At 46.7% G+C, this 25604-nt stretch overlaps 1 protein-coding gene across 3 annotated transcripts in view; it reads left to right on the forward strand.

Annotated features, from left to right (window-relative positions):
- The window catches only part of COL18A1 (collagen type XVIII alpha 1 chain), a 234024-nt gene that overhangs the window by 164862 nt on the left and 43558 nt on the right, over nucleotides 1-25604 (forward strand). For all 3 annotated transcript variants that reach the window (XM_069733254.1, XM_069733251.1, XM_069733252.1), the window contains 6 exons: nucleotides 20104-20234; nucleotides 20761-20787; nucleotides 20874-21065; nucleotides 23426-23452; nucleotides 23867-23929; nucleotides 24481-24567. In XM_069733254.1, the coding sequence (XP_069589355.1) occupies nucleotides 20104-20234; nucleotides 20761-20787; nucleotides 20874-21065; nucleotides 23426-23452; nucleotides 23867-23929; nucleotides 24481-24567 (527 nt within the window). The remainder of the gene's footprint in view (nucleotides 1-20103; nucleotides 20235-20760; nucleotides 20788-20873; nucleotides 21066-23425; nucleotides 23453-23866; nucleotides 23930-24480; nucleotides 24568-25604) is intronic.

The raw sequence follows: 25604 nt of genomic DNA on the forward strand, positions 1-25604 counted from the left end.
TGGCTACCCAAAATGTAGATGATCTAACCTTCTTTAAAATGAACCACAACTGGATTTCGAAATCTTTTGCCCCACCTTGCCCGGCTGACACCTAGCTTTCCTATGAAAAGGTCTTGCCTATGGACTATTATGAATGACTTTTCCAATATCGTAATTTGCTGCACCTGATTGTCCAGCATACGACATGTTTACACCTCCCTAAATGGCCAAACTCCCCACACGGGGCCGTGGTATCGCCACCTGGCGCCAGCACCCGTGAGAGTGCTGTTTTTTTTCTGAAGAGGTGGGTGTGCCCGCTTTTGGTCGACAGCACTGCCACTGGGTCCCTCATAGTACAATAAAGTGTCTCTGGCGGTGGTGGTGCGCACCCAACGTCAGACACACCGTTGTAATATGAGGGGCCCTGGGCCTGTACCGCCGGCCACAAGACAGTTTCCCCCCCCCCCAGCTCAAACAGTGCTCTACCACTTGCAAAATTATCTCTCACAGCTCCACCAATGTTTAGTCTATACGCTGACATCCTTCAATGCCTGGCACTGACAATACCATTGTATTGACATTTTTGTTATGTTAGGCCTTCGAAGCCTGTCTGCGGTCCCTCCTTCCACTAGGCCTCCACTGACCATTGTACTGCTGCCCGTGTACCCCTGGAATTAATTTTAAATTGCCAACAGCCCAATTTTGTTATGTTAGGCCTTCGAAGCCTGTCTGCAGTCCCTTCTTTCTACTACTACTACACTGGCCAGACCACTGCTGCCCGTGTACCCCTGGAACCAATGTTAAATTGCCTGCACCCTTATTTTTGTTATGTTAGGCCTTCGAAGCCTGTCTGCGGTCCCTTCTTCCACTAGGCCTCCACTGACCATTGTACTGCTGCCCGTGTACCCCTGGAACCAATTTTAAATTGCCAACAGCCCAATTTTGTTATGTTAGGCCTTCGAAGCCTGTCTGCAGTCCCTTCTTTCTACTACTACTACTACACTGACCAGACCACTGCTGCCCGTATACCCCTGGAACCAATGTTAAATTGCCTGCACCCCTATTTTTGTTATGTTAGGCCTTTGAAGCCTGTCTGCGGTCCCTCCTTCCACTAGGCCTCCACTGACCATTGTACTGCTGCCCGTGTACCCCTGGAACCAATTTTAAATTGCCAACAGCCCTATTTTTTTATGTTAGGCCTTCGAAGCCTGTCTGCGGTCCCTCCTTCCACTTGGCCTCCACTGACCATTGTACTGCTGCCCATGTACCCCTGGAACCAATGTAAAAGTGCCTACAGCCTGTCCAATTTGTTATGTTAGGCCTTCGAAGCCTGTCTGCGGTCCCTTCTTTCTACTACAACTACACTGACCAGACCACTGCCGCCCGTGTACCCCTGTAACCTATTTTAAAGTGCATACAGCCAATTTTTTTTCTCTATTTTACAATTATAAAGCCCAGATGGACTACGCTGTACCACGGTAAGAGCTACCCAGTCGTCACTTCTTTTGCAAGAAAAGCCATCCCAGCACTACAGCATCATGTAAAAATCTGCATTGTCCATGCTCTCTGGCTATCTAATAGTAGAAAGGTGCACCTGACAACAGATGCATGGACCAGTAGGCATGTCCACGAAAGGTTAGATGTCCATTACGGCGCACTGGGTTAATGTTGTGGATGCATGGTCCACAGGGGACAGCCTACAAAGTCTGTCTGCAGTCCCAAATATAAATTGTCCTCCGCTTACCACACCAATGCTGCCTGTGTACCCCTGGAACATTTCATAAACTCCATTGACCAAAATTTGGGGTTTACAGCCTACTACCAGTGTCTGCCGCTCCAAGGTGTTCCCCAGGTTGCCTTTTCTGAGCTTTGATCTTCAGGCTCTTCTTAAGTAGTTGTTGAAAACAACACTGCATTCGGCCTACAAGTTGGGTCTGGGGTGTAGAGAGATGGTGTGTTACACGCCAAGGTGTTCCCCAGGTTTCCTCTCCATTGCTTCGATCTTCCTGCTCTCGTTTAGTAGTTGTTGGAAACTACAGTGCATTAGGCCTACAAATTGGGTATGGGGTGTAGAGAGATGGTGTGTTCCACTCCAAGGTGTTCCCCAGGTTTCCTCTCCATTGCTTCGATCTTCCTGCTCTCGTTTAGTAGTTGTTGGAAACTACAGTGCATTAGGCCTACAAATTGGGTATGGGGTGTAGAGAGATGGTGTGTTCCACTCCAAGGTGTTCCCCAGGTTTCCTCGCCATTGCTGCGATCTTAATGCTCTCGTTTAGTAGTTGTTGGAAACTACAGTGCATTAGGCCTACAAATTGGGTATGGGGTGTAGAGAGATGGTGTGTTCCACTCCAAGGTGTTCCCCAGGTTTCCTCGCCATTGCTGCGATCTTAATGCTCTCGTTTAGTAGTTGTTGGAAACTACAGTGCATTAGGCCTACAAATTGGGTATGGGGTGTAGAGAGATGGTGTGTTCCACTCCAAGGTGTTCCCCAGGTTTCCTCGCCATTGCTGCGATCTTAATGCTCTCGTTTAGTAGTTGTTGGAAACTACAGTGCATTAGGCCTACAAATTGGGTATGGGGTGTAGAGAGATGGTGTGTTCCACTCCAAGGTGTTCCCCAGGTTTCCTCGCCATTGCTGCAATCTTAATGCTCTCGTTTAGTAGTTGTTGGAAACTACAGTGCATTAGGCCTACAAATTGGGTATGGGGTGTAGAGAGATGGTGTGTTCCACTCCAAGGTGTTCCCCAGGTTTCCTCGCCATTGCTGCGATCTTAATGCTCTCGTTTAGTAGTTGTTGGAAACTACAGTGCATTAGGCCTACAAATTGGGTATGGGGTGTAGAGAGATGGTGTGTTCCACTCCAAGGTGTTCCCCAGGTTTCTTCTCCATTGCTTCGATCTTCCTGCTCTCGTTTAGTAGTTGTTGGAAACTACAGTGCATTAGGCCTACAAATTGGGTATGGGGTGTAGAGAGATGGTGTGTTCCACTCCAAGGTGTTCCCCAGGTTTCCGCTCCATTGCTTCGATCTTCCTGCTCTCGTTTAGTAGTTGTTGGAAACTACAGTGCATTAGGCCTACAAATTGGGTATGGGGTGTAGAGAGATGGTGTGTTCCACTCCAAGGTGTTCCCCAGGTTTCCTCGCCATTGCTTCGATCTTCCTGCTCTCGTTTAGTAGTTGTTGGAAACTACAGTGCATTAGGCCTACAAATTGGGTATGGGGTGTAGAGAGATGGTGTGTTCCACTCCAAGGTGTTCCCCAGGTTTCCTCGCCATTGCTTCGATCTTCCTGCTCTCGTTTAGTAGTTGTTGGAAACTACAGTGCATTAGGCCTACAAATTGGGTATGGGGTGTAGAGAGATGGTGTGTTCCACTCCAAGGTGTTCCCCAGGTTTCCTCGCCATTGCTGCGATCTTAATGCTCTCGTTTAGTAGTTGTTGGAAACTACAGTGCATTAGGCCTACAAATTGGGTATGGGGTGTAGAGAGATGGTGTGTTCCACGCCAAGGTGTTCCCCAGGTTTCCTCGCCATTGCTGCGATCTTAATGCTCTCGTTTAGTAGTTGTTGGAAACTACAGTGCATTAGGCCTACAAATTGGGTATGGGGTGTAGAGAGATGGTGTGTTCCACTCCAAGGTGTTCCCCAGGTTTCCTCGCCATTGCTGCGATCTTAATGCTCTCGTTTAGTAGTTGTTGGAAACTACAGTGCATTAGGCCTACATATTGGGTATGGGGTGTAGAGAGATGGTGTGTTCCACTCCAAGGTGTTCCCCAGGTTTCCTCTCCATTGCTTCGATCTTCCTGCTCTCGTTTAGTAGTTGTTGGAAACTACAGTGCATTAGGCCTACAAATTGGGTATGGGGTGTAGAGAGACGGTGTGTTACACTCCAAGGTGTTCCCCAGGTTTCCTCTCCATTGCTTCGATCTTCCTGCTCTCGTTTAGTAGTTGTTGGAAACTACAGTGCATTAGGCCTACAAATTGGGTATGGGGTGTAGAGAGATGGTGTGTTCCACTCCAAGGTGTTCCCCAGGTTTCCTCGCCATTGCTGCGATCTTAATGCTCTCGTTTAGTAGTTGTTGGAAACTACAGTGCATTAGGCCTACAAATTGGGTATGGGGTGTAGAGAGATGGTGTGTTCCACGCCAAGGTGTTCCCCAGGTTTCCTCGCCATTGCTACGATCTTAATGCTCTCGTTTAGTAGTTGTTGGAAACTACAGTGCATTAGGCCTACAAATTGGGTATGGGGTGTAGAGAGATGGTGTGTTCCACTCCAAGGTGTTCCCCAGGTTTCCTCGCCATTGCTGCGAACTTAATGCTCTCGTTTAGTAGTTGTTGGAAACTACAGTGCATTAGGCCTACATATTGGGTATGGGGTGTAGAGAGATGGTGTGTTCCACTCTAAGGTGTTCCCCAGGTTTCCTCGCCATTGCTGCAATCTTAATGCTCTCGTTTAGTAGTTGTTGGAAACTACAGTGCATTAGGCCTACAAATTGGGTATGGGGTGTAGAGAGATGGTGTGTTCCACTCCAAGGTGTTCCCCAGGTTTCCTCGCCATTGCTGCGATCTTAATGCTCTCGTTTAGTAGTTGTTGGAAACTACAGTGCATTAGGCCTACAAATTGGGTATGGGGTGTAGAGAGATGGTGTGTTCCACTCCAAGGTGTTCCCCAGGTTTCCTCTCCATTGCTTCGATCTTCCTGCTCTCGTTTAGTAGTTGTTGGAAACTACAGTGCATTAGGCCTACAAATTGGGTATGGGGTGTAGAGAGATGGTGTGTTCCAATCCAAGGTGTTCCCCAGGTTTCCTCACCATTGCTGCGATCTTAATGCTCTCATTTAGTAGTTGTTGGAAACTACAGTGCATTAGGCCTACAAATTGGGTATGGGGTGTAGAGAGATGGTGTGTTCCACTCCAAGGTGTTCCCTAGGTTTCCTCGCCATTGCTTTGATCTTCCTGCTCTCGTTTAGTAATTGTTGGAAACTACACTGCATTAGGCCTACAAATTGGGTATGGGGTGTAGAGAGATGGTGTGTTACACTACAAGGTGTTCTCCAGGTTGCCTTTCCTGAGCTTCTATCTTCAGGCTCTCATTAAATTGTGGTTAAATGGAACAACTGCATTTGGCGTACTAGTTGGGTTGGGGCCTACTATCGGTGTCTGCCACTCCTTGCTGTTCTCCTCCACTGAACAAAGCTGTGCCGCCTGTTTACTACGGTTGCCAATTTTGAACTGCATTTCGACTACTTATTGATTTGGGCCTACTCTCTGTTGCAGCCTCTCATTCCAGTTGTCCTCCACTGCAATGCCCCCTGGTTAGTCCTGTGTTACCAATTTTGAACTGCATTTTTCTTTGGGCCTATATCTGTTTCCTCCTCATCCTGCCCATTGCCCAGCCAGTGATAGATGAGTCTGCTGGTACATTGACCCATAACGCTAAATTCCCCGTGCACGCTACACAGCAAGATTGTGACCCTGCTGAAAGTCAGGTTCCTCTTCCCGCATACCATACCACCTTACACGGGGACAAAGAGGAAGGTGCAGATGAAAGTGCAGGTTCCTTCATCAGGTGGGGGGAGGAATACTAGTTGGCGACGTCACTGGCACAGGGCCTCTCATAGTACGCAAAAGTGTTGCTGCCGGTGGGAGGCGCCCCCGCCGTGCAAACACACCGCTGTACTTTGAGGGGCCCTGTGCCAGTGCCAGTGCCAACGAGTGGGCCCCCCCTGCTTGCTCAGGATCACAGCACTTGCAAAGTTGAAATACTTTCCTCTCCCTGCTCCACTGCCGTGACGCGTTCCAGATTTCCTGGGCCCACTAATTACTTGAACCAGCCCTACCCCCCACAACTTTAGCCAAATGACCCCCAATTTCAAATGCCTTCCAATTATTATAAGCTAAATTACGATTGACAAGCTTCAGTAAAAAGAATGGATGTTTTTGCCATTAAAATGGGCAGTGTAGGTGTTTTCCTGGCCTCCACTCACTGCCGACTATGCTCCCCCATTGACTTGCATTGGGTTTCGGGTGATACCCGACTTTTCGCGATAATCGGCCGATTCCACTCGACTCGACTTCTAAGATAGTCGGGTTTCGCGAAACACGACTCGACTCTAAAAAGGTCAAGGTCGCTCAACCCTACTTACCGAAAAAGGAAGTTCGGAGGTGAGATCGTTCCAATTATTATACACTAATCACGGTCACTGCTTCTCCATATGATTGATGGAGACAAGAGATATGCGGTTTGTGATTTATACGTGTCACGTGCTCCCTCATAGGAGTGGATTCTTTCCCTTAAGAGACTGACATTGAAGTGTTGTCCAGAAGGTCTCGGGGATTTGGTGATTTGTTCATTCCCTTTGTATGGGAATTTTTTCTGTGAGTCCTTCATGTTCTTATTTATATGTGGTTGGTTATACCAATTTTAGCTAAAATGCATTAAAAGTTATTTTTTATATATTAGTCACACCCTGCTTTGATATATATATACAAAATTTTAGTTTGTAAGATTCTGGCATGCATAGCAGGATCTCACAACCCTCCGCGGCCGCTCGCCTACTGAAAGCGTGAGATTTCATGCGTTCTCTTGAGATCTTACTATGGAAGCAGGGTGGCTCAGTGGTTAGCACTCTTTCTTGGCAGCACTTGATCAGCTGTCACATGCATCTAGCAGTGGCCATTAACCAGTTAAATGCCGCTGTCAATCACTGACAACGAAACTTAACATACGCCTGGCGCCCCTGTCACATGGTCATAAGGCGCCGATGAGTTGTCATGACAGCCAGAAGTCTGCAGAAGGCCATCGTTGGCCGACGTTCATAGAAGATCGTTATTTTTGTAACACATAGCAGGTCTGAATCCCTACTGTTTGTAGCACAGGCAATCAGATGATTGCAGCTTAAGGGTATGTGCACACGTCAGGATTTTTAGCGTTTTTTTTGCGGAATTTCGCCATAAAAACGCTATAAATCCGCCAAAAAAAACGCTAACATTATGCATCCTATCATTTAGAATGCATTCCACATTTTTTGTGCAGATGTTAGCGTTTTTTTTCCGCAAAAAAAACGCATACCGCAAAAAATCCGGACATGCTCTATCTTTTTCCGGATTTTTTGCGGATTTCCTATCAAAAAGGTCATTCCGGGAAAAAAAAAAAACGCAGAAAATCTGCAAAAAATCTGCGCAAAAAACGTGCAAATTCCGCAAGAGATCCGCGCGAAAAAAGCACGCGGATTTCTGGCAGAATTCTCAGGATTTTCCCAGGAAAAAATCCTGACGTGTGCACATACCCTAAAGTCTTCTAAGGGGACTATTGAAGTCAGTAAAAGTAAACAAAACAAAAAATAAAACAAAACAGAAGTTCAAATCGCCCCCATTTTGCTCCATTTGAAAATAAAACAATAATAATAATAATAATAATAATAAAACATAAAAAAATAAACATTTGGTATCACTGTGATCAAAAATGTCCAATCTATGAAAACATAAAGTTAATTAATCAGGTAAATGGCGTAATGAGAAAAAAATCAAAACGCCAGAATTAAATTTTTTGGGCCGCCGCAACATTGCAATAACAGGTGATGAAAACATCATATCTACCCCAAAATGGTAATATAAAAATAGGAAAACAGAGCAGCACATTCAGCACATAGAGGGTCCGGGTGCAGAAAAGCTCCCACAGGCATATACCAAACCTTGAATGTAGTAGTCCAAAAAAACAGGAGCAGCACACCGCTATTTGTGAATAGCCCATGATGACTAAATAATACAGCTCGTTATTCACAAATAGCGGTGTGCTGCTCCTGTTTTTTTGGACTACTACCCCAAAATGGTATCAATAAAAACGTTAGCACGGGGCATAAAATATAAGCCATTATCGAGCTTCAGATCACAAGAAATGGAGACGCTTCGGGTCTCGGAAAATGGCGACCTTTGCAAAAAAAAAAATTTCTTACAAATTTTGGAATTTTTTATACACCAAACAAAGAAACTATACATGTTTGGTATCTGCATACTCATAATGACCTGGGGAATCATATTGCCAGGTCAGTTTTAGCATTTTGTGAACATGGTAAATAAAAACCCCAAATACAACTGTGGAATTGCACTTTTTTGCAATTTTACTGAGCTTGGATTTTTTTTCCTGTTTTGAAGTGTGCTTATATGGTATAATAAATGGTGTCAGTGAAAATTGCAACTCGCAAAAAAACGGAAAACCGCAAGGTGGTGAAGGGGTTAGAGGTCAGCCCCAGACTGTTGATTCTTGCTCCTTAAATGCCACAGTTGTCCAAAGATTGCCTGGCATTGCAGCTCAGTCCTTTTCACTTTAATAGAGCTGTTGACAGATGTGGCACTGCTTCTGGAAAAAAAAACCTGGAGAACTACCGTACTTTAAAAGTGTTTTCAAGATTGCCTAATTGTGACATTGTGGACACTATCATGGTCCCCCTCTATTTCCAGTGCCAGTGGACCATCCCTTGACCACAATTATGTGACCCTCCAAGTGAACGCCCAGCATCTGTTAGAAACAAAAGAGACTCCTGACTGCGCCCATTGCACACAGTCATACCTCAGCGTTCTGTAGTCACGTTGAGTCCCTGCAGACATTTCTGAAACCCAGAAAAGCTCCATAGTTGTTACTTTCCAGTTTGATATAATTTGTGAATTAAGATTTTATAAAAAAAACAAAAAAACTGGACCCCAGGATTGCAGTGCCGTTGCTGACTGATCTTTCTTACAGTGGTTGCTCATGATGCTATGTCCTTATTCTTGGGAAGGCCATGAAGATCTGATGGTCTGGAGCAAATATTTACTGATTATTGATCATCCATATCTATCAGCTCTTACACTATATGCATAAATGTATTGGGGCACCTCCACGTTACATCTACAGGATATTTTTTTGATATCTCATTCTGAATCCATGAACTATGGATTTGGTAGGTCGACCCATGAAAAATAACAAAGTAGCACTCTGCAGCGCTTTAGCATGTAAACATGAAATATATGAAGTACAAGTTGCAATACTACCCTAGATAATAGGAAAAAAATTATCGTAAATACTTGGCTCATAAGTTGGCCAATTCATGTGTACCCAACAGCCATGATAAGGTGATCCTCTTTGCCGACAACCTGCTTAATGTGAATCCTCTCTTAGGCTGAAGTCTGTATTTATGTGGGTAAATAGGATCTTGCTATGATTAAATCCACCAGAGGCTGATAAGTGGAGATCTCAGTCAGAAGCCTATATATAAATAACAAAAGACTGACCATCTCTTCCAAGAAGATCGCCTTGTCATGGCTGCTAATTGGCTAATTTATGCACTAAGCTTCTCCATTTTTTCTTATTATCTAGAGCACTGCCTGGGACACAGTGAGTGCCGCTGCACTGCCTGGAACACAGTGAGTGCCGCTGCACTGCCTGGAACACAGTGAGTGCCGCTGCACTGCCTGGGACACAGTGAGTGCGCGCGCACTCGCAGTGTCAGAGGCAGAGCGGGGAATGATGGGAGAGGGAGCGTCAGGCGATGTTCTCTCCTCCATCATTGCATTCAACTGTACCAGTATCATAGACGCCGGTACAGTTGAATGCGGCGGCGGCACTGGGGGGGGGAAGGGTGCAGCAGCCCACTACTGGCACCGACCCTTCTGGCATTTGCCAGAACTGCCCGATGGCCAGTCCGGCCCTGCCGGTAACGTTCTCCTGGAATTCACCCAGACTCAATAATATCATTCACATACCAGAATATTTAGGAGGGAAAAAAAAAATTATGAACTGACTTGCTGTAATGATGGCGTCCTATTAACCCCTCTTGAATTCAATGAGCTCTTGAACCCTTTAATGAATTAGTAATTTTGCATTTTTACACTTTTTGGTTTTCATCCTGTTCTTTCAGGAACTATAACTTTTTTTTAAATGTTGTCGTCAACCTAGACAAACTAGAGCTTGTTTTTTTTGCAGGTTGAGATGTAGTTTTGAATTATATCATAAAAAACTGGGGAAAAAATTCCAATTGGGATGAAATGGTATAAAAAAAAATAAATAAAAACAGACTCAATTCAGCTATTTTTTTTTTTGCATTTTAATTTTACGGCGTTCATTACGCTGTAACAACGATCTGGGGATAAGATTGTCCAGGTCAGTATGATTACGGCAATACCAAGCCCATGAGGTGTTTTAAATATATTAGTGGTGCAGATACAGAAATGTAGTGGGCTTCAGAAATGGTATTTTTATGGAGACCCTTGTCGCCTATTGTAATTGGATTACAATTAAGGGTAAATTATCTTCCTCTGGTATTAGGGAGCAGCCGGCTGGAGAAACAAAATGCACAGACATATGTTGTGTACGTTAAGGTCTCTCTCTGGGGGCTAAACCTGTGGCACCCCTTTATTATAGTAACAGTAGGTATAGCTTCCACAGTCAGGCCTTGCTCTGCTGACATTGAGGTCATTTTTGACACATTATAAGGTTTTAATATTAGATGGTGTAGGACCATCCCCAATAGGTACACCTTGTCGCGGTGGGATGGCTTTTATGATTTTTTTTTTTTAATCAAAAACAGTGTTTACTAGGTACCTTATATTACTTGTATGTACTATTACTTTTGACTTAGTTACAACAAGGTATTTGCTCATTTTGTTTCCATCTTAGGTTTTATCTAGTAATAGCAGGTAGTAAAAAATGGCCAAAAAGATTTTAACAAGACATAGAATATAAACTAAATAAAGTACATAAAACATGAACCAAATAAAGTACATATTCCATATCATATACATATTTAGTGATTGATTACATAGTTTGTCTCAAAAGGCATGTGATTTATCGTTGATGCCAAGAAGCTTCCCTATTAGTGATGAGTGAGTATACTCGTTGCTCGGGTTTTCCAGAGCACGCTCGGGTGGTCTCCGAGTATTTGTTAGTGTTCAGAGATTTAGTTTTCCTTGCCTCAGCTGAATGATTTACAGCTACTAGACAGCTTGAACACATGTGGGGATTCTCTAGCAACAAGGCAACCCCCACATGTACTCAGGCTGGCTAGTAGCTGTAAATCATTCAAGTGCTGCTTTGAAAACAAAATCTCTGAGCACTCATAAATACTCGGAGATCACCCGAGCGTGCTCAGGAAACCCGAGCAACAAGTACACTCGCTCATCACTATTCCCTATATGTTTTCGGCTACTGTCGGTTGTTCTGGATCTCCAGCAGCCGATCTACTTGCATATTGCTGCGGTTAATTGTTCCTTATGGCCAAAATAGAGCAAAGTTTATGATATTGAATAGTAGAAGTAAGAACCGAGACAAATAAATCAAACTAACAGTCAAAGTTGAAATCTATGGAAGAAGTCAAAAAACGTAACAGATATGATTTGTGTTGCATATCAAATTCTGTTCACATATAGATATTAATTTCTCTCCCAGTGGCTTGATTTCAAAACTGTGTCGCCATTTTCAGAAACCTGTACCGTTACCATTTTTCCATTTCTGGACTTATCTGAGGGCTTTTTTTTTTTTTTAACCCCTTTCTGACCTTGGACGGGATAGTACGTCCGAGGTCAGATCCCCTGCTTTGATGCAGGGCTCCGCGGTGAGCCCGCATCAAAGCCGGGACATGTCAGCTGTTTTGAACAGCAGACATGTGCCCGTAATAGGCGCAGGCATAATCGCGATCTGCCCGCACCTATTAACTAGTTAAATGCCGCTGTCAAACGCAGACAGCGGCATTTAACTACCGTCACCATGCGTCTCCATTGTAACAATAGAGGTCCTTGAGATCTCTATGGTTACGGATCGCCGGTGGCTGTGAGCGCCACCCTGTGGTCGGCGCTCACAGCACACCTCCATTTCTGCTACATAGCAGCGATCAGCGATGTTTTAAATGCCTTTTATTGCATTTTTTGGAGGAGGAGGTGCAGTGATCGATAAACAGCCATTCTTACATTTCCATTTTAGGGGGAGGCAGGAGCGTGTTTGACATTCAGTTTAAATACCGTAACTTTTATCTTTTGAAAGATTGGACTTTTACAGACATGACAATAGCAAATATGTTTATTTTGCATTTTAGAAGGTTTTTTTATGGTGTTTGTTTTTGAACTGGGTAAAGGAGCTTGATTTTAAACTTTTTAGATTTGTTTTAGATTTACTTTATCATTTTTTTTAGTCCCTTTTCAATATTGTAGTATATAGTAGAAGTTACAGATTACAGAGGGGTGTTTTGAATGATCGGTAGGGTCTCAGGACCCGGACCCCCACCGATCAGCAACAGTATCCAGCACCAAAGATATCTTAAAACTTTTATGCAGTTATGAATACACTTAAAAACATATGACTGCCTCTGAACAATGTATTGGAATCAATGAAGAAGTGCAGCATGTGAATAGGCAATTTAGGAGGTTCACTGCTGGAAACAGAAGATCTCTCTAAGTTTATGTGCACACAATGTTTTTTTCCAGGCGGATATCACTTGCAACCTGCCTGAAAAAGCACTACAAAAACACTACAAAGAGTGAAGATATGCACAGCAACGTCAAAGCAACTTGCTGTTCACATGTTTCGTCTTTTGTCACTTTTTGTAACCGCTTCAGGCATCGAAAGAAGTAGTTCAAAAAAGTGACTGGTCGATTCTTCTGGTGGCTTGGAAGCTACCATTACGTTATATACAGAATAAAAATTAAAATGAGGGTTAAAAGTCATCCAGATAGACGACTGATGTACATGGAAGGCTGCATGGCCGTGAGTCACTGACCTTGGGATGAGATGGCACCAGGATACACTATAGGTAGGAGACGAGCTAATGGAGGCAGTGTGTTGTCCTGGGCGATGTTCCCCCTTAGTCGTTGCATTCATGTGGATGTTACATTCTTGCATCCCCTACCAAGACTTTGTTGAATATTGAGTATTTCTGTTTCGGCAACAGTATTCCCTAATGGCATTGACATGTTTTCTGTAGGATAAGTTATCCTGTCTGCAAACTTAAGGAGTTATGTAGGAATATAATAAATAATCTTTATTTTTTATATAGCGCTAACATATTCCGCAGCGCTTTACATTTTGCACACATTATCATCACTGTCCCTGATGGGGCTCACAATCTAAATTCCCTATCAGTATGTCTTTGGAGTGTGGGAGGAAACCGGAGTGCCCGGAGGAAACCCACGCAAACACGGAGAGAACATACAAACTCTTTGCAGATGTTGTCCTTGGTGGGGTTTGAACCCAGGACTCCAGCGCTGCAAGGCTGCAGTGCTAACCACTGCGCCACCGTGCCGCCCTGACAAAGTTTCAAGGTGACATGACAAAGTTTCAAGGTGATGACTTGGCCGCCAAGTCCCCTTTAATCCAATCTGCTGAAAGAACAAGTCTCATCCATGGAGATTGTAGCTCACAACTCACAGGTCTTATAGGATCTGCTGCTAACATTTTGACACCAGATATCCCACCTTCAAAGGTCTTGATGACATGTTTCAGGGTTCAGGTGTTTTTGGTAGCTCAATGGGGCTCTACCAATGTTATGAGTGATCAACAACCCCAATCAGCCATAACATTGAATTGTATTTTTTGTGGCAGTCCTAAATTGCTGCATTCATAATTCTGTAGACCTGTAATAAATAACAATTAATAGAATGGTGGATGCAGCTCTGAACTATGATACATTTTTCTAGATTACTTCCATATATAAATTGTGGAGGGAAGTTCAAAGGCGATTATACCCTTCAAAGAACTTTGAAATCAGTACAAAATCGACAAAACAGGATTTTTGGTTGCTTACCGTAAAATCTGTTTCTTGAAGCCTCCATTGGGGGACACAGGAACCATGGGTGTATGCTGCTGCCACTAGGAGGCTGACACTATGCAAATAAAAAAATTAGCTCCTCCTCTGCAGTGTACGCCCCACCGACTGGCATTAAACTCTTCAGTTAGTGAGAAAGCAGTAGGAGAAAGAACAAGGTTGAAAAACCATAACCACAAACTTGAGAACTGTAAACGTGAGAACAGTCAGAGAACATATAACAAAAACATTGGGAGGGAGCTGTGTCCCCCAATGGAGGCTTCAAGAAACAGATTTTACGGTAAGCAACCAAAAATCCTGTTTTCTTTATCGCCTCTCATTGGGGGACACAGGAACCATGGGACGTCCCAAAGCAGTCCCTAGGGCGGGAAAACAGACTTCCATCAGGTCAGAGGACTCACCACTGCCGCCTGCAGGATCCTTCTGCCTAGGCTGGCGTCCGCCGATGCGTAGGTGTGGACCTTGTAAAATTTGGCGAACGTGTGGATGGAAGTTGCCGCTTTGCAAAGCTGTAGGGCGGAAGCCCTGTGGTGCACCGCCCAGGAGGCGCCGACTGCCCGGGTAGAGTGAGCCTTAATCCCAGGAGGGGGCACTCTGTTCTTGACCCGGTAAGCCTCCAAAATTGCCATTCTGATCCAGCGAGCAATAGTCGCTTTAGAAGCCGGCTGGCCTCTGCGCGTGCCATCAGGAATGACGAAAAAGGAATCCGTCTTCCGGAAAGTGGACGTTCTGTCCAGATAGATCCTCACAGCCCTGACAAGGTCCAGCTTGTTCAACGATCGCTCCAGAGGATGAGTCGGAGCTGGACAAAAGGAAGGTAGAACGATGTCTTCGTTGAGGTGGAAGGTGGAAACCACCTTAGGAAGAAAAGAAGGTGGGGGCCGGAAGACCACCTTGTCCTGGTGAATGACCAAAAACGGAGGACGGCAAGACGGGGCCGCCAGCTCGGAAACGCGGCGAATGGACGTGATGGCCACAAGAAAGGCCACCTTCCATGATAAAACTGATAGAGGAATCTCCCTAAGAGGTTCAAAGGGAGAAACCTTCAGAACGTCCAGTACCAGGTTTAGGTCCCATGCCTCCACAGGGGCCCTGTACGGCGGGACGGCGTGGGCTACCCCCTGAAAGAAGGTCTTAACCTGTGGCCGAGAGGCCAAGGTCTTCTGAAAGAGGATGGAAAGCGCAGAGACCTGACCCTTCAGGGAACTAAGAGCCAGGCCCGAATCCAGTCCTGCCTGAAGGAAGGCCAAAAGAGAAGGCAGGGAAAAAACCATAGGCGGAACGCGGTTGGACTCGCACCAACGGAAGTAGGCCTTCCAGGTGCGGTAGCAGATCCTGGAAGATGAAGGCTTCCGAGCCTGAATCATGGTGAGAATCACCCGGTCCGAAAGGCCGGACGCTCTTAGAACCGCGGTCTCAACAGCCACGCCGTTAAACTGAGCGACCGAGAATTCGGGTGGCAGATCGGACCCTGGGACAGCAGATCGGGCCTGTCTGGAAGGCGCCAGGGAGCGTCCGCGAGAAGGTTGACGAGCTCCGCGAACCAAGCTCTCCTGGGCCAATCCGGGGCAATTAGGATGACCAGCACCCCTTCTGCTTTGATCTTCTTCAACAGTTTGGGAAGTAATGGAAGGGGTGGGAACAGGTAGGGCAGCTCGAACTGTGACCAAGGAATGGCCAGAGCATCAACGCCCACTGCGAGAGGATCGCGGGACCTGGAGACGAACTGTGGAACCTTCCTGTTGACTCGAGACGCCGTGAGATCCACATCCGGAGTTCCCCATCGAAGACAAATCTGATGGAAGACCTCCGGATGCAAGGACCATTCCCCTGCCGCGAGGCCCTCGCGGCTGAGGAAGTCGGCGGCCCAGTTTTCCACGCCGGGGATATGCACCGCGGATATCACCGGAACCGTTGCCTCTGCCCAAAGGAGGATCTTGGATACCTCGGCAAGGGCCAAGGAGCTCCGAGTCCCCCCCTGATGGTTGACATATGCCACAGCCGTGGCGTTGTCCGTCTGGATCCGGACTGGAAGGCCCCTTGAGGATCCTTTCCCAGTGGCGGAGGGACAGAAAAATGGCCCGAATTTCGAGGACGTTGATTGGCAGAGATGACTCCTGCGGCGACCAACGGCCCTGAACCGTCAGGTGGCGAAAAACCGCACCCCAGCCGATCAGGCTAGCGTCCGTTGTCACCACCTGCCAGTGAACCGGAAGGAAGGACCTGCCCTGGGAGATGAGAGGTGACGTCAGCCACCAGAAGAGAGACCGCTTGACCCGAAAGGAGAGTCTGATCGGCCGATCCAGGGAGAAGACCGACCTGTCCCACTGGGACAGAATGGCTTGCTGAAGGGGGCGCGAATGGAATTGGGCGAAGGGAATCTCTTCCAATGTAGCTACCATCCTCCCCAGAACCTTCATGGCCGAACGGAGGGAGGGAGGCCGAGGACCCTGGAGCGAGCGTATGTCCCGACAAAGAATGGATCTCTTGTCTTTGGGAAGGAAGACTCTGCTCTGACGAGTGTCGAAAAGCATGCTCAGAAAGATGATGCGCTGAGAAGGAATAAGGCAGGACTTCTTCCGGTTGACCAGCCACCCGAAACGGGCTAAGGTGTCGAGAACAATGGACAGGCTTTCGTGGGCCTGAGCAAAGGACGGAGCCTTGATGAGGATGTCGTCGAGATATGGAAATAGGACCAAGCCTCTGACTCTCAAGATGGCCATCAGCGCCGCCATGATCTTCGTGAACACCCTTGGCGCGGTTGCGAGACCGAACGGCAGGGCGACGAACTGAAAATGATCTCGTTGCACTGCGAAGCGCAGGAAACGGTGATGTCCGGGAAATATCGGGACATGGAGGTAGGCGTCCTGGATATCTATTGAGCATAGAAACTCCTGAGCCTCCATGGAAGCAATTACTGAACGAAGGGATTCCATCCTGAAGTGTCTCAGGCGAACTCTCCTGTTCAGCAATTTGAGGTCCAGAATGGGACGAACCTTGCCGTCTTTTTTCGGTACCACAAAAAGATTCGAGTAGAAACCCGTGAAGCGTTCGTTTTCTGGGACGGGAACGATTACCCCGGATTTGAGCAGAGAAGCGATGGCTGAGAAGAAGCCCGGAACTAGAGCGGGATCTCTTGGAGGACGGGATTGGAAGAAACGATCCCGAGGTCGGGAAGCGAACTCTATCTTGTATCCCGAGGATACAACTTCCCTGACCCATGCATCCTCTACTGCGGAAATGCAGACATCCCTGAAAAGGAGAAGACGGCCGCCCAATCTGGGAGTCGGGCTGGAGTCCTGCTGAGAGTCATGCCGAGGTGGATCTTCCAGTCCTGGGCCTGGAGGGTGTACCCTGTGAGAAACGAGGACGCCAGGACGGAGTGGGCCTAAAGGACACCGCCTTCTTCTCCTGACGTGCCTGTGGCCTCTGTTGCTGCTGGGAAAAGGAGTTTGACGCAGCAAAGCGACGAAAAGGCCGAAAAGAACGAAACTGTCGTCTAGGAGGAGGGCGACGAGGCTTAGCCTGGGGGAGAAGAGAACTTGTACCCCCGGTGGCGTCCTTAATTATTTGGTCCAGCTGGGAACCAAAGAGACGAGAGCCCTGGAAGGGCAGACTAGTGAGGGACTTTTTGGAGGACAAGTCCGCCTGCCAGGCCTTGAGCCAAATGGTCCGGCGGATGGCAACGGCATTGCTGGAGGCTTGAGCCGCGCAAGACGCAACATCCAGGGAGGCGGAAACCAGGTATTCACCAGCGTGGGAAATCTGGTTGGCAAGTTCCGCTAATTGCGCGGGAGGCGCCCCATCCAGGATACCTCGCCGAAGATCCTTGGCCCATTTTGAGATGGATTTTGAAGCCCAAGTGGACGCAAAAGCTGGACATAGAGCCGCTGAAGCCGCTTCAAAAGCAGATTTCGCGAAGGATTCTATAACTCTATCGTTAGAATCCTTCAGAGATGCTACGCCGGACAGAGGAAGCACCGTGTTGGTGGACAGCCTGGAAACAGGGGGATCCACCGAGGGAGAGGCCGTCCAATTGGCGGTAAGTTCTGGAGAAAAAGGATATAGCACACCCAGGCGTTTTCCCCTCTGAAAACGCCTAGTGGGGTTCTCTCTCTCTCTGAACAAGATTTCCTCAAATTCAGGATGAGGAGCGAAAAATTTTGAAGGTGGTTTGGCCCGTCTAAACGAAACCGCCTGATCTGCGGGTTCCGTAGAGGGATCCTTGATGCCACATGTTTGGTTTATTGCCCCAATGAGGTTCTGGACTGTCTCACTCATGGTGGCGATTTGGTTAGGATCCAGCTCCGAAATATCCTCCGAAGGCGCATCAGATAATGCCTCGCCTGACTCAGGGGAGGAGGATCGGTGGGACACCAACCGCGGGGGAGGGCCGAGCGGCGAGATGGAGCGCGAAGAGGACTCAGACCGACGTTCCTGTCTGGACATTTTGTGGCTTATCAAGGAGAGCTCTGGCGGCGGTTCCTGTGACCCGCTGGCTACGGCCTGGGTCTGCAGGGGTAACCGATCCAGCGTGGACACCAGGGTTTGAGATACCCGTGTTAAATCGGCCACAGATTGTGACAGAGAGGCGGCCCAGCCTGGGATGGGAGGATCACTCTCGGGCGGAACAGCCGGGGGATCCTGGGCAGTGGGAACAATCGGGTTGCTGCAGGACTGACACAGCGGGGAGGACTGACCTGAGGGAAGTTTGCTGTTACAGGACGAACAAGCAAAGTACGTGACTAAGGCAGAAGAAGAAGTAGGGGGGCGAGAGCGGCCCCCTTTAGAGGTAGACATTTTGAGAGGTCCCTGAAGATGCCAGTGGGTTAGGGGACAGTGGGGCAGAGGGGGGTGTCAGTCTGCAGTGCAGCTACTCACGGACCCGTCCTGGAAGATGTCCCACTTGCCGGTGGAGAACTCCTGCCCTGAGGTGCTGGATTCTGTGCCCATGGAGGATGCAGTGGCGAAGGTGTGGGGCGCGCTGCGTGAGCTCCTGCAGCTAAGAAGCGGTGAGCACACACAGACGCTGTCCCTGGAGGAAGGGGGCGGAGCCAGACAGGGGGGCGCCGATGAGCAGGCACAGTATGTCGGGCGGGAGAAAAGCCCGCCCGATGAAGAAGGAAGTGGGCGGAGCGCGGCACCGGAAGTAGGCCCCGGGAAAAGCCGGGGCCTATATTAGAAGCCGGTGCCCGCTGAGAAGAACCCCCTCGGCGCAGACACTGCCCGGCACAGTGGCGCTGAAGCCGCCGCATGAAAGAGAGAGCGCTGCCGCCGGATAAGAGTCGCCGGAGTAGGCCCCGGAAAAGCCGGGGCCTAAATTAGGAGCCGGTGACCGGAGAAAAGATCCCCGCGGCGCAGACGCTGCCCAGCAGAGCGGCGCGGCAGCCGCCGCATTTAAGAGAGGGAGCGCTGCCGCCGGTGAAGAGTCGCCGGAGTAGGCCCCAGCTGGCTGTGGAGGTGAGCGACGCCTGAGGAGCCGCCGCATAGAACGCTGAGGGGGGAACGCTGAGGGCAGCTGGTACGCCGCAAGTAGGCCCCGGGAAAGGCCGGGGCCTAAATTAGGAGCCAGCAACCGCTGAGGGAAAAGCTGCAGGCAGGAGTGTGCCGCAAGCAGGCCCCGGGAGGAAGGAAGAACGGCGACCGCTGGAGGAACGCGGTGGGGCATGGAAAGGTAGCGCGGCTGACAGAAAAAAACGCCACGTCAGAACGAGCCACCGCGCAGGGAACGGGGAACCCCTTTAGAAATACTCACCTAGTAAAATCCCATGTCGTCTGCTACTAACCTTGAGAAGGTATCAGACGTCCATAGGAGCTGCTGATGGACGTCCTCGTCTCCTCCGACCGACAGGCTCTGGTAGGCGAGTGGGTGGGGGACGGGCCAGGACCGGACTTCTGAGCACGCTTGTGTGCCAGGCTCTTGGTCCTGCTGAGGGATCTATGAGGATACGGGGTGGCAGTACACGCCGTACTCATAGTCCGCTTGTGGGAGTACAGGTGTGACTGCTCACCCTGTATCCCATCCGGAAAAAAACCTGAAAAGAAACGACGCACATTGAGGTAGATAAGGGTCTAAGGAAAGACCCGTGTCCACCTCCTACTGACACTAAGCTAAACTGAAGAGTTTAATGCCAGTCGGTGGGGCGTACACTGCAGAGGAGGAGCTAATTTTTTTATTTGCATAGTGTCAGCCTCCTAGTGGCAGCAGCATACACCCATGGTTCCTGTGTCCCCCAATGAGAGGCGATAAAGAAAGCCATTTTTTTTTCTCAGTTATAGTTCTGTGCTGAAGGAGATCTGTATTACTCCTCCAATTCATATTATTACATTTTTTTTACAGGTCAGACTGGTCAGAAGGGAGAAAAGGGAGACCGAGGTGACAAAGGTGATAGAGGTGATCGAGGTCCTGAAGGTCCTAAAGGAGATTCTGGGGACAGCACCAGCGCAGGTGTAGGGCCTAAAGGAGACAAGGTAAATGTGGGGTTGGATCATTTTGTCCCTGGGACATAAGCATTGCTCTTGGTTGGTAGAATTTTAGTTTTTTGGGGGGCAGTGCTTAAAGGGAAAAAATAATGCCTATGGGTCCATAGTATTAAGCGGAACACCAACCAATCACTAGAACAGAGGTGTTTGTTTGCTTCGGGGTCTTGCAGAACATCTTTTATTTTCTCTCTGTCTCTTAAAACATAGGTACAAACCATCTGACCACATGTTTAAAGAGTATGCCCCGATTCATCATTTGCATGTTTAAAAGTTACATTTGATGATAGAGTCTAAAATATCTGGAAAAGTCACATGGAAGTAAAAATCAGAAAAGTAACTCAACAAAAGACGACTTTAAAAAAAGGTGTAAATCGTTTGAATTTGACGGCCAATCAAAAGGTCACAGTTGAGAGATATTCACGCCAAAACACTGGAGAAAGTACAATAGTGAATCGAGACCAATAGAAAAAAAAATCTGGAAGTAAATGTATTTCTGATTTATTTTTTTTTTTAGGGCCAGAAAGGCGAGCTTGGAGTTAAAGTAAGTACCCCCCTCCCCCCCCATTTACATGTGATTGTTTAGAGTTTGGTTGTCCACAGGTTGAAAATCCAATTCTCTTTCTACAGGGTGGTGCAGGATTTGGATATCCTGGAGCCAAAGGTCAGAAAGGAGACCCTGGATCTCCTGGTGCACAAGGGCCACCTGGCCCTCCAGGGCAGTCAGTTTTACAGAAGAGTGATGGCACCACCGTGCAACAGGTCGCAGGACCTCGGGGACCACCAGGTCCACAGGGACCTCCAGGAAAAGATGGAGAGCCTGTAAGTGATACGATTCACAAGGTCATGCACAGAAAATGTTTTAACATAATTAACAGGTTTTTACGCCAACTTGGTTTTTGCAAAGTTATTGGTTTAAAAAATGATAACTTTGCATTCTCAGTACGTCACCCCATGATTACTATGTGTCTTCGACACCCACACGTTGGTGCTGCCTACACTGACGGACGCCAATGCAGAACACATAGATACTCATATATTGATAGGTAATAGTAGTGAATGTACAAAATCAGGAGTTTAATCCTATTTCATTCACACAATGTGGGGGAAGCAGCTTCTCCGCTAACTAAAGGGCAACACATTCCTGGAACTACATTAATTTATTGAACGAAGATGCACTTACTGTTTATAGCATAAATTGCATCAAAAGCAAAAATATTACAACTATTATTACATAAAGAGAGACTAAATCAAAAGTTTGCTTTAAAGGGGAATGTAAGATGCTTATAAAATAAAGAAACATGTCATACTTGCAGGCGGAATCCTCCATCCCCCGCACCAGCGCTGCAGCTCAGACGTTCTCCACCAGACCACAACCACCATGCTCCTGCAGCCAATCCATGACCTTAATGTCAAGTCACTGGTGGTCGTGGTGACATCATCAGTTCCGGTTTGGCATAGACCGTCTGAGCGCCGGGTGGAGCGCAGATTTCATACGCAGCATGAATTGGGCACAGGCTTCTTAACTGCAAATATTGATGGGTGATTTTGAAATTCTGCAGCATTTCAGAAAGTCTGGGCCCCAATTCATGGAGACTGGCGTCCTTGTAGACTAGTCCTGAGTGCAGTGGTTTAAATATATTTAAAGGGGCTATTTGACTTTAGGGTACAAGTCTGCAATCACTCTGTGTGACTGCAGACTTGTGAATCCTCACAGCGCACACAGTGCACTCTATCAAAATTCGCCAGTGCCAGGAGCTGGCGGGCACGAGACTGCAAGTACGTGATTTAAATACATCGGATCACATGCCAACTAGATGTGCAGCCTTGAACAATGCAAGTGAAATGCTTGAGGCTGAATACGTCTAGTAGGAATGTTGCCAAATGTATGCAAATCACATACTTGCGGTGACATGACCGCTTGCCCCCACTGATGGAAAACCCTCACAGTGCGCAGTGTGAGGATTCACAAGTCTGCAGTCAGATAAGGTGACTGCAGCCTAAGGCTGGAAAAACCCATTAAGAGGCATGTGCTCTTAATAAATATGGCACATTTTTCAGTTTTTTTTCACCGCCACAAGCAACGTACTCTGGTCATTGACTGGCATACATTTATGTTGTAATTTATTCCACTTTTTTTTGCAAATTATGATGCATTTCACAGCAGTGCTTCAAAACATCCCCTTTTTGCTAAGTTGCACCCATTTAAAAAAATGTAAGAAAATTCAAAGTCACAACATTATTGCATCATTAAGAAATTTTTCATTAGAAAACTGGCTAAAACTGTTTGATGAATCGGGAGCCAGGAACGTGGAGAATAATTACTGGGTCGTCGCCAGCGGCTTCTCCTTGCCTTGCTCTGCTTGATTGACAGGTCCTTCCCTATGTTTGTGTGTATAGAAAGAGAACAGTAATGTAGCGGAGCCAGGCATGGAGAAGCCAGCAGGGTTTGAGAAGCAGTAATCCTCCACCAGGTTCCCAAAACACCAAAATAAAAGCCATTAGGTAGTGTACAGTTGATGGAAAAGATGATACCGTAATTTACAAAGCGTTCCCCACCTATGTCGTTAAAGACAACCATGATGAAGACCTTCTGTTCGAAACGCGTTGGATTTGCTGACAGAGCTGTCCTGTCTATACTAATGTTCCTGAAATAAATTGGAAGGTCTCGGCCCACTCACGGAGTGCTGGATATCTCTTCACCGTTAACGTCTGACAAGCTCTTGTGCCCTTGCACTTGAGCTGGAAGCTTCAATCCTATGTCCTTAAAGAGTTTTTCGGACACTGTTCACTTCTACACCAGGATGGGAGCAGTGCTGGTGGCATGGCAGCAGCAGATGGGTATATGATACCTGCAAACTGTGCCGACACCACGTCATCTGCACCCCTTATCTGCCGATGTAGAAGTGTCTGGTTCCGGACAGCCATTTTGACAATGACAAGTATATAACCGGTCTCTGCTATTTGACTCAAGCTGGTACTAATAACATTAAATAGTTTACGGCTTGATCGGTGCAACTTTTTTTTAGGTTTTCCTTGTCCAGATGGCTGTTTTCATTCTCTGTTCGGAAGATCTCCTCCTAAATTCTGTTTTTAGGAGTGAGATCTATTGCTATGACTGGTGTGATTTCTATCTATACCACATTTTCTTACTAAGAACTAAACCCTTTGTCTGATTTCAGGGTGACCCTGGAGAAGATGGAAAAGCTGTAAGTCCCCTGTATTATTTCTGCTGTGACCTTTCCTTATGTTTTGTGTTGCATGTGACAAATCGCGCCTCATTTCAGGGTAAATTATTACCAGCGTTGAACTGTAAACGACTCTATACTTTAGAGTAAATGTGTTATATAGATGAACGAGCTCTTACACTTTGCACATATACCAATGTATAGTCCGGCTCATTTCTTTGGTTTTGCTATAGATGAATTTTAGTTAAACATAACGCAGCTTGATCGAGACCTAAAAAAGAAGAGAACCTTTGAATAATACAGAACTTTCTAACCTTTGAGACCAGTATATTGGGCTATATTACTAGGCCATTACTGCCACCTTATATCTTCATAACATTGCAATCTTATATCAAGAACTTCCATAAAAATATCTGCATGTGTTTATTTCACTAGGGTGAAGTTGGACCTCAGGGATTCCCAGGAACACCGGGAGATTCTGGACAGAAGGGAGATAAGGTAACCCCCCTACAGGCTACAGTTATTTGACGATTACCAGTTATCACCTATCCCAAGGATAGGTGACAACTTAAAGATCGGGGCAGTTCCGACCGACATGCACCAATTGGCACTTTTACCCCCATTAGAATGGAGCAGTCGTGTGCGACCACAAAGCCATTTCTTTTCTCTGTGACTCCGAATTCTGCAGCCATCTTTTTCCATCAGCCCCATAGAGAACGAATAGAGCAGCTCTGGTGCATCAGACCTGCCGCTCCATTCTGTAATGGGGAGAAACATTCCCTATTCTGCCGGTTCCAGAGGTTGGATCTTGACCGATTAACACGTTTTCATCCCACATTGTGCGGATACATGATATGTTATTTTCAGTGGAGAACCCCTTTAAGTGTACCTAAACTATTAACACAAAGTTATAACAGTGAGTTTATGATATACAAAAATGAAGAATTGGATAAAATAGATTTATTCAATGAGCTAAAAAAGGACTCTCATTGAATAAATCTATTTTATTATTTCTTATGTTTGTTTATTATTTTATTATTTCTTTTTAGGGTGAGCCAGGAGTTGGTGCCAGAGGTCTTCCAGGTCCGCCAGGACCTCCAGGCCCACCTGGCCTAGCTTCTAAAATGGATAAACTGGTAAGATTTTTTTTTTTTTTTAACAAACTGGAAAGTTATCAGAAATTTGGGTGCAAAATCAGGGATGATAGGTGGCTGGGGAAAAATTGAAGAACTTTATATAACCTATTGTATCTTCTCTAAAACACTGAGGCAGTGTTTTTTTTTTTGTTTTTTTTAAAGGTCATGTATTTTTGTAATATACCTTGTAATTATATGGGCGCAGATCTGCAGTGCTCTCTGTGGGTCACAAGATGCTCGGTCTCCACTTCCGGCATCTTATCTGATCACATACTGTACAGCGTTGGCCTCCCCCAATTTACTTACATTAGAAGCGACATCTACTACATGTGCAGTCTATAGCGATGTTATAGCACAATGTACAGCACATGATTGTACACGTGATGGGGCATATCTCTGGAAGAGAGGACCCACCATCATATGCCCTGAAGCAAGAATGGTAGATCTGGCAGGATATGATTTAAGAAAGCGTTTAAAAGTCAATATTATTAGTGGAAATAAAAAAAATTAAAAGTCTAAATGGAAATGTAACTGTCTGAGTTTTTACAATAAAGTACAGCAAGTTACATGTTGAAATTGGTCAAAAAATGAAAAAGCAAAGATGGTGATCTGCTGCTCTATGAGCCCAAACCGCTCAAAAATAGAAGGCCACAGATAACTGCTCCCCAGCGCCATGTATCTGCATGTATACATAGCTGCTAATAATCACTGATAAAAGAGGAGTGGTCCCCGTAACTATGAAGCTTTGGTAGTAACTATTGACTAAGCAGTACGGTAGTAATTTCGGCTCCTAATATAGCGGACCTAGTTCTCAACTATGCAGCTCGGTAACAGGACTGTATAGTATGAAGATAGATGTAATGTCCATTCACACCGCACGATTATCCTGAACCAGTATCGTAGGAACACTGGTTTCCTGCTAATCCTGCAGTCTAAATGGGCGGCTGATCACCGGGTGAAATGATCTTTTGGGCTCGACAGCTCGTCATTCTCTGTGAGCAGGACCCGTGCTGCCGAGAACAATGGATGCTCTATTA

The sequence above is a fragment of the Ranitomeya imitator genome, chromosome 7 (assembly GCF_032444005.1).
Source record: "Ranitomeya imitator isolate aRanImi1 chromosome 7, aRanImi1.pri, whole genome shotgun sequence".
NCBI lineage: Eukaryota > Metazoa > Chordata > Amphibia > Anura > Dendrobatidae > Ranitomeya > Ranitomeya imitator.